Genomic DNA, 9,382 nt, shown 5'->3' with positions numbered 1-9,382 from the left:
ATGTTTTTGCTTGTATGTCCATCATTATAAGACAACAAGGACCAACTAATGCTTCTCATCCATTAATTAATCAGCTCCTCCCTGCTTCAGGTTAGCAAGGCCTCTCTTCTATCCAGGCCCCCAATATCCCCCTGCCCAAGTCTAATCTCTAGCTAAGTCCTCTTCATCCTTTAGCACAAATATTCCTTTTTCTGAGAAGCCTTCCCTAACCACCTAATGACAAGCAGGTGTCCCCTTACCCTCCCTTAGTTCTCTTTCATTGATAGTACTCACCACAATGGTGATGGCATTTTTATTTGTACTTGCTTCTTAAATTTCACTTTCCCCCATAAGACCATAAGCTCCATGGGTACAGGGATATGCTTCTTTTACCCGCTCCTGGTATACTCAGTACCAAGTACAGTGCCTGACACAAAGTAAGGCCACCACTAGAAATATTCTGTGGAATCAATGAATGAATTCTATCTTGGCTACTAGGAATATTCTATTGAATGAACTGATGAATTCTATCTTTAGTACTTAGCTTTCAGCAGATTCAATACTTACTAAATGAATGCCAAACTGCTAACAGCCATAGAATTAAAACACAAGTGACTAACAGGACAGTTTACACTATGTAGCTGAACAACATGAGGGGCAGCAACAGTGCACACAATCTTTGCATCACCCTAGATCAGTGGTCGGCAAACTCATTAGCCAACAGAGCCAAATATCAACAGTACAACGATTGAAATTTCTTTTGAGAGCCAAATTTTTTAAACTTAAACTAGGTAGGTGCATTGTTATTAACTTAATTAGGGTACTCCTAAGGCTTAGGAAGAGCCACACTCAAGGGGCCAAAGAGCCGCATGTGGCTCGAGAGCTGCAGTTTTCCAACCACGGCCCTAGATGACCCAGTTCTCCAGTCATGAAGAGACAGATTAAGCCTCCCATTCCAGAGGGCACGAGAAAGGATGGCTCGAAGGAGCACAATCAGCTCAAGTAGCTGGTAAGTCATTTCCTTGCTATTTTACTAGTTTGCTGACATGAATTAAGTCCCTAAAAGCCTATGGATCACCTGTGTTTAGGTATCTTTTGGGGACATGCCAGCTTTGCTCTGGCACCTAAACTTACAAATGCGTATTTGTACACCCCCTCCCCCAAGTACTTAGTCATTTACAAAGCTGTTTTTTATTTCTCACTTCCACCTCCACGTTCAATCTTGTTTTGGAATCTTTACACTTTAATTTTTACTGTTATCCACCACGTGAAACACTCCACCCTCTCCCTATCCTTCAGCTGTATCTCAAATTGCTCTTCTTCAATAAAGTTGTTTTTATCATCTTCTAATTCCTTAATAAACATACTCCCGGCCTCCTCCATTGATTTGTCAATTCCTTAAGAGCAGCACATAGGGTCTTGCTCCTGCCAAGCCCTTAGCTGCATGACTTGCGCCTGAGACAGAGACTTGGGTTCATGTAAGATAAGAGTATGTGACAGAGCTCACAGCATAGTATGATGAAACAAAATCTTCCGATCAACAAATATTGCTTTGGTTGACAGTTTATTAAATACACTGCAATTGTACCTTATTCTGTAGTTTTTTAAATCATTCACACATGAACTTAGTAAAAATGTCCCTTATACAAAACCACCTGAAAAACTAAAATAAAAACAAACATATTTTACACACATATTAGATAAACTGCTGAAAATATTAGGACTTATTTTAATAAAGGTGAAACATGAGGTGGCTTGATTTTATTAATTCTAACACCAGACCATGACTTTCAGATGTGTCAATGCTGAATGTGGATGCGAGCATGTCTATTAACAAAACTGTTTAACAATGTTTGGGAAACAGATCAAAGTAAAGGGTTTTTCTTTTACAGATACTTTTCTAAATCTAGTCTCTACCTACCCCCATTCAGAGAATTACTTATGCAAATGATGTGGCAAAAAATTAATTCCTTTTAAAAAACAAATCAGAGCCTATTTACACAACATGCAAAGAGAGAATTTTAAGTAGGCGTTATTGCAGGACTAGTTACAAGGGAATACAGCTAAGTGGCAGAATATACCTTTACCTCTGCAAACATGAGTCTTTCCCCTTCCCTTCTGGAAGAAGTACATTTTCAGGGCGTGGACTATAAAATGGCATATTCAACGCAAACACAGAAACAAGGAAGTTTGCAAATTCTTTATATTTCCAGCTGTTGAGACAGTATTTTTTGAGAGCTGAGGTTACTCTAGCGGCGAAACCAGAGCCAGCTATTAAGCAGCCAGAATGCTACCGTAATTGAATACATGACCATTTCTCTTTTAGCACGTTCTTTGTTCTCCTCTTCTAGAAGTTGTAGACGTCGATTTAATTTGATTATCTAAGTGAAAAACAAAATAGAAGCGTTAATGCAAGAAGTGATCAAATTCTTATAAAGTAGTATAATTTGTCAAAATAATTATTATAAACATGGGAAGTTTCATTTGGAGCAAAATAAAAAAAAAACTATATAGAAAAGTTACATATGACAGCTAAGATTCACTTAAATACTCTTCTCTCTTTCCCTTCTCCAAATTTCTGAGTTAGAAAGGGTCTATTTTCCTTCCCTCTTTAAAAAAAAAAAAAAAAAAAAAATCCTCACCCAAGGATGTTTACTGATTTTAGAGAGGTGGGGGGGGGGGGGGGGGCGGGGGGGAGAAAGAGAGGTGGAGAAAGAGTAACACCAATGGGAGAAATATCAATAGGTTGTCTTCCACATGTGACCCCATAGAACCTGCAACCCAGGTACGGCGGGGATGGCCATTCCGATCATCTGAGAAAGTACCTCTCTTTTATCAGTGCTAAGCAACCACTGTTCTGTTAGGGTCAATTCAGTAAACAATAAAAGTGTTTAACAATTACCTTTCCCACTACTCAAAATGGGTAGTTTATTTGGTTCCATGGGATACTATGTTCTTACACTACCAATCTTATTTTACTGCCAATGGAAAAGTGTCATTGCTTTAAATCATTAAGATATTTCTATCTGAGCATTTTTTAGTAGCTTTTTGTTTTTTAACATTTTTATTGATTTCAGAGAGGAAGGGAGAGGGAGAGAGAGATAGAAACATCAATGACGAGAGAGAATCATTGGTTGGCTGCTTCTTGCACGTCCCTTACTGGGGATTGAGTCCGCAACCAGGGGAATGTGGCCTTGACTAGAATCAAAACCGGAAGAACCCTTTTGTCTTCAGGCCAACACTCTTATCCACTGAGCTAAATGGGTTAGGGCCCAAGGCAGCTTTTTAATACCCCCACCCCGATAGTGGGTTACATTCTGTATCCTAAAGCTAGTGACCCTGAGCTGCTCATCACTACACTAAATGGACTCCAGACTACTGGGTTCCCAAACAGGCAATGGAGCAAAGAGAGCTGCAGAAGTAGCAGCTTCCCTTGCTGCCAGGTCATACAAATATAAATTCTGTAGAATCTTCTGGTGATTCCACTTATGTTAATTATTTTAGAAAATCATAGTTTCCCAACTGGCTTTCTACTCCTTTTAAAGTCTCAAAGCACGTGTGCAAGTTATTTAACTAGAGGCCTGGTGCACAAAAATTTGTGCACTTGGTGGGGAGGGGGGGGTCCCTCAGCCCGGCCTGTGCCCTCTCTCAGTCTGGGACCCCTCGGGAGATAACGACCTGCTGGCTTAGACCTGCTCCCGGGTGGCAGAGGGCAGGCCCAATCCCTAAGTGCAGCCCCTGGTCGGGCTCAGAGCAGGGCTGATTGGGGAGTTGGGGCACCGGCCCCCGTCATGCACAGAGCAGGGCGGATTAGGAGGTTGCGATGCCACCCTCAGTCATGCTCAGGGTAGGGCCGATTGGGGGGTTGGGGCACCGCCCCGTCACACTCAAGGCAGGGCCGATGGGGAGGTTGTGGCGCCACCCCCTGTCATGCACAGAGCAGGGCCAATCAGGGGGTTGGGGCGCTGCCCCCTGTCACTCACAGAGCAGGGCCCATCAAGGGGGTTGGGGCTCCGTACCCTGTCACGCACAGAGCAGGGTTGATCAGGGGGTTGGGGAGCTCCCCCCTCTCATGCACAGAGCAGGGCCGATCAGGGGGTTGAGGAGCTCCCCTCGTCACTCACAGAGTAGGGCCGATAGGGGAGTTGGGGCACCGCCCCCTGTCACACACAGAGCAGGGCCCGTGGGGGGGGGGGGGCGTTGGGGCGCCGCACCCTGTCACACACAGAGCAGGGCTGATCAAGGGGTTGGGGCGCCACACCCTGTCACACACAGAGCCGCAGGACGATCAGGGGGTTGGGGAGCTCCCCCCTATCAGGCACAGAGCAGGGCTGATCAGGGAGTTGGGTGCCTTCCCCTGTCACGAACAGAGCAGGGTGGATAGGGAGGTTGTGGCCCCACCCCCTGTCACACACAGAGCCGCAGGGCGATCAGGGGGTTTGGGCGCTGCCCCCTGTCACGCTGATCCCGGTGCCGGGAGGCTTCTCGGCTCCGCTGATCCCGGTGCTGGGAGGCATATTACCCTTTTACTATATAGGATAAAGGCCTGGTGCATGGGTGGGGGCCGGCTGGTTTGCCCTGAAGGGTGTCCTGGATCAGGGTGGTGGTCCCCACTGGGGTGCCTGGCCAGTCTGGGTGAGGGGCTGAGGGCTGTTTTCAGGCTGGCGGGTGACTGAAGCTCCCAACTGCTTCTTTTATTCTTTTTTTTTTTTTTTAATTCTGGGCCAGCTTTAGCTCTGAGGCTTGGCTCCAGCTCTTAGGCCTCGGCTGCTGAAAGCAGGTATCTGGTTTGTTTGGGTTCTATAATGGAAACACTGTTTCAACTCCAGCTCTGAGATCCCGGCTGGCTGAAAGCAGGTTTCTGGGGTTGTGTTTAGCTTCTATATTTGTAACAATGTTTCAAACTGCAAGCTCAGAGGCCAGCAGCGGCAGGCGGGGCACGTTCGAGTCCTCCGTCACTGAAGCAAGCAAGCCTCATATTCGCTTCAAGCTGCCTGGCTTCTGGCCGCCATCTTGGCTGGCAGTTAATTTGCATATCGCCCTGATTAGCCAATGGGAAGGGTAGCGGAGGTACGGCTAATTACCATGTTTCTCTTTTATTAGATAGGATAATAAAAGTGTAATATGCTAATTAGACCAGACATCCTTCTGGACAGGAAGCTGGGGCTGCGAGGGAAGCCCAGGTCCCGGGTGCCTGCTGGAGGCCGGAGGGAAGGCTGGGTCTCAGGTGCCAGGGGGAAGCTGGTGCCAGCAGCCGGGGGAAGCAAGGTCTACTCTTGCACAAATTTTGTGCATCAGGCCTCTAGTTTATAATAAAAGGCTAATATGCAAATCAACTGAACAGCAGAAAGACCGGTTACTATGATGTGCACTGACCACCAGGGGGCAGATGCTCAACGCAAGAACTGCTCCCTAGTGGTCAGTGGGCTCCCACTAGGGGAGCGCCGCTCAGCCAAAAGCAGGGCTCACCACTGGTGAGTGCAGCAGCGGTGGCGGGAGCCTCTCCTGCCTCCATGACAATGCTAAGGACCCCTCGGGGTAAACATCCTCTGAGGGATCCCGGACTGCGAGAGGTCACAGGCCAGGCTGAAGGTCCCCCCATGTCCCCCAGTGCACAAATGTCGTGCACTGGGCCTCTATTTTATAACAACTGCATCTTTGTCTGTCCTATACTAATTCACCCTCTAAGTTAAGGCTTAAATGAACACTGTGAAAACATAAACTTAAATTACACTTTCAGAAAACAAGGTTGTTGGTATAATTGTGAAATCAATGATAAAGGTCAAAGAAATCACTTTCTTCAATAGGTGAAGTATAAATAAATATATTAAATATGTAAGAACTTATGATATAGCTTCCATTTATGTTTCAACAAAATGAGACTCAAAGTGAAAAAGTATTTGCTTCATATTAACTTTGTATTATATTAAATCTTTAAAATGATACTCTGATTAATTCTTATGCTAAAATATTTAGTTTCTTGATCTTTACTTAGAAATATTTCACTTTGATTTCTTTCCCCTCCACGCCTATTTGGCATAGACACAATTAGAATACTGAATATGCTTTCCCCACATATGTGTATGTCTGAGTGACTCTAGAGCAGTGATGGCGAACCTTTTGAGCTCAGCGTGTCAGCATTTTGAAAAACCCTAACTTAACTCTGGTGCCGTGTCATATAAAGAAATTTTTTTATATTTGCAACCATAGTAAAACAAAGATTTATATTTTTGATATTTATTTTATATATTTAAATGCCATTTAACAAAGAAAAATCAATCAAAAAAATGAGTTCGCGTGTCACCTCTGACACGCGTGGCATAGGTTCGCCATCACTGCTCTAGAGGGTGGGAGTACATATTAAAAATATACATATTTTTCTCTCTCATCACTGATGTTTCTATCTCTCTCTCCCTCTCCCTTCTTCTGTGAAATCAATAAAAGTATTAAAAAATATACATATGCAACTGTAGTTCTAAGACTTACTACAGAAAATGAGAAATAGGCATATAAAGACCCTCCGCACACTGAGAGCAGGTTCCAAAATGCAGTTCTCAAACACAAAAACACAGGCCCAAAGTGACTGTTCCACATTCCAAAAGCCAAGCAAGCCTTTATGGCTTTCCTGGTTCGCTAAAATGTCAAGATTCTTTGTTATTCATCAGAACTACATCAATCCATTCGGGCAATACTGTTTTATGCTGATCAAAACATGTGAATGGTGGTTTAATACATCTTTAATCAAAATGGGAAAATCAATTATGGTTTAATAAGTAGTTTGACTGATAAAATATTTCCATTCATGACTTCCACAGGAGAGAATATGATGAAATGTTGGAACTGCCACTTTAAACAGTATATGAATATCACTTAGGATTATATCTTATTTGATACATTAAATACCTGTCGTCTTAATGAAACTGCATCTACAACATTCATGTCATCTGCAGTTGCTTCAACTGTTGCATCTATATTTGAAATGCCATACCTAGCAGATAAGAAATTAAAATACAATTAAATATTAGAATAGAACTAACAATACCTGACAAGTCATGTAATGTGCTGTATAGTGTTCAAAGAATTGTTCAAAAGATTGGAATAACAATATAAATTCCTAAAGTATTTTACAATCTGCGTTGTTACTAATAAAGAAAACAACTTAATATAACAACTACCTTAAATATTGGCAAGTGTCCTGAAACTTGGAGAATAAGAAGAATACTGACTAAAGATACAAAAAAGGAGACACTTTTCAACTTTGAGGAACTGGCATTGTTAAATAGGACCCGTGGGTGAAAAGACTTGAGGGCTGCCACTCTAGAATATAACAATATACAATACTTAGACAACCTTATGTCCATGTGTGGCTGCAAGGAGCCCCTGCTGAGACTCACTGGCGGGGACACTAACTCTAGCTAGCAAAATAAGACTGACCATATTTATTTCTCTTCCTCCTCTCATTGCCTCTTTTCTTGCCATTTCTACCCTTTACTTCTTATTTCTAATTACTCTGTACTGTAAAACCACCTGAATACATCTTGTCACTACATTGAGATCCAGAACTAGCTCAATAATCAATAATTAAGAGGTTGTGTAGAAAATAATACTGGAAAGCCACTAAGACAAACTCCAGAAAAAGCACATGAAAAAGTACTTCTTGTTCAAATGCAGTTACTTCTAAAAGGACACTGATTTTTAAATGAATGACAATAAACTGCTGAGAAACAAATACACACAAATACTCTTCCTCTTTGCCTGGTTTTCCACTTTTTAAATATATCTTTAATGAACAGCTTTATTGAGATACAATTTACACACCTCACATGTTTATATCCTATTTTAATCCTGTATGGTTATTTCAGTAAAATGGCATATTAACTGTTCTGAATGAGCAGAATATAAATAAACTGAATTTAAAAGTTATTCCTATGCAATCTACAAAGTTGGCACATATATATTTTCTAATATACCAAGTAGGTCTCCATTATAAAAAGCACCTTACCACACAAAGGGGTATAAGGAGAAATATAATTCTCATGCAGACATGTTAAAAACAAATCTATTCAGAAAATTCTTTTGTTTCAAATACAATTTAAAACCATCCAAAAACACCAGACAGAATGCAGTTTCAATAACATGGTAGTACTAAACTCTAGGTAATATAGAACAATCTCTAAATGCGCCTTTGATGTCTAAACTAACTTGCTTTCTCATAAACTGCCCCTTTCCTCATGGGGACAGAATGAATGTCTTGGAATACTGAGAGTAACTGCAGCAGTTAGAGAAATAAGCTGTAAAGTTAGTAGATGCTACAACTATGGGATTACAAACATCTGCACTAATTATTCCTTTGAACATTATGACAGAATTAAGTGATCAGTAGAAAAAATAAGGGCTGGAGACACCTCTTCTCTACACTTTATCCTCAAAACAAAACTGTTCTATTTCTGTGAGGTCACGCATGAGATGAATAATTGGGGAAAAATTCAAACAATAGAAGCAATTGCTTCAAAGGTCAGGGGACCTGGACCGAACACAGAACGAAGTACAATTGAAAAGGATTACTCACAATTTAAATCCTGAATTAATTAAGGGTTTCAATATCTGTAAAGAAAATCTTCATTTGCAAAAAAATCTAAGGATATGGCAAAAAAATTTATATAATTTAACTTAAAACAGAAAAAAAATCACCATGTGTTTTTTTTTTTTTTTTTTTTAACTAAAACCTCTATCAGAAGTAAAAACTCTAAGTCAGATCACTGGCTGAAAATAGAGACAAACTTAGGAGTAAATTGGAAAACTTACAATGGATGTGGTTAGTGCCGTCAGAAGAAACAGGTCGGCAGAGTGGGAGGGCCCTAAGGCACTTCCAATTCCTCTAACCTGAACTACCTACAGTGAGAAACTGCTGGTTGTCTCTTCTCCTGCCTAAAAATGAATGTGCCAGCTTCCTTGCATCACAGAAATAATGCTGCCAGTTTTAAATCTAATGCTACAGATAATGTATTTGTGCTTAAATAAACAAAATGAACTCTGAAAAAATTACAATAATGGTATCTGTGAACACTAACCAAATTTCCCCCCTTAGAAGATGGGAAATGGGGATTTTGGCATGTGAGAACCTTAAGTATTTATATTGCTATTCTATCTGTCCTGTGCTTAACAGAAGAAATTATTACTCAGATTAAGCATGTGTGAAAGGGGCAAAAATAAGAGAAAAGCTAAAATCAACAGATGACAAAAATTCTTAAAACAAATTCCCTTTATGTTTAATTTACTCAAACTGTCAATGCTGATTTTCCCCAATTTAAGATGATGCCTTATCGACAGCTTTCTCTATTCATGGAAGATGATATTATAGACAATTAAATAAAAAGAAAACGCTAGACAGAAGCTCAGGCAA

At 41.2% G+C, this 9,382-nt stretch overlaps 1 protein-coding gene across 15 annotated transcripts in view; it reads right to left on the bottom strand.

Annotated features, from left to right (window-relative positions):
* Positions 1-1,526: 1,526 nt before the first annotated feature.
* The window catches only part of MFF (mitochondrial fission factor), a 31,353-nt gene continuing 23,497 nt past the window's right edge, over positions 1,527-9,382 (bottom strand). For 14 of the 15 annotated variants that reach the window (XM_036320437.1, XM_036320443.1, XM_036320439.1 and 11 more), the window contains 2 exons: positions 6,883-6,967; positions 1,527-2,360 (listed from right to left, as the gene is read on the bottom strand). In XM_036320437.1, the coding sequence (XP_036176330.1) occupies positions 2,229-2,360; positions 6,883-6,967 (217 nt within the window). In that variant the 3' untranslated portion in view covers positions 1,527-2,228. Of the gene's footprint in view, positions 2,361-6,882; positions 6,968-8,561; positions 8,584-9,382 lie in introns of those variants that run through there. The other variant, XM_036320448.1, reaches the window with a different exon arrangement.

Source organism: Myotis myotis, unplaced genomic scaffold (assembly GCF_014108235.1).
Source record: "Myotis myotis isolate mMyoMyo1 unplaced genomic scaffold, mMyoMyo1.p scaffold_m19_p_8, whole genome shotgun sequence".
Lineage (NCBI taxonomy): Eukaryota > Metazoa > Chordata > Mammalia > Chiroptera > Vespertilionidae > Myotis > Myotis myotis.
The sequence above is the reverse complement of the archived record's forward strand: the minus strand, read 5'-3'. Positions and strand labels throughout refer to the sequence as shown.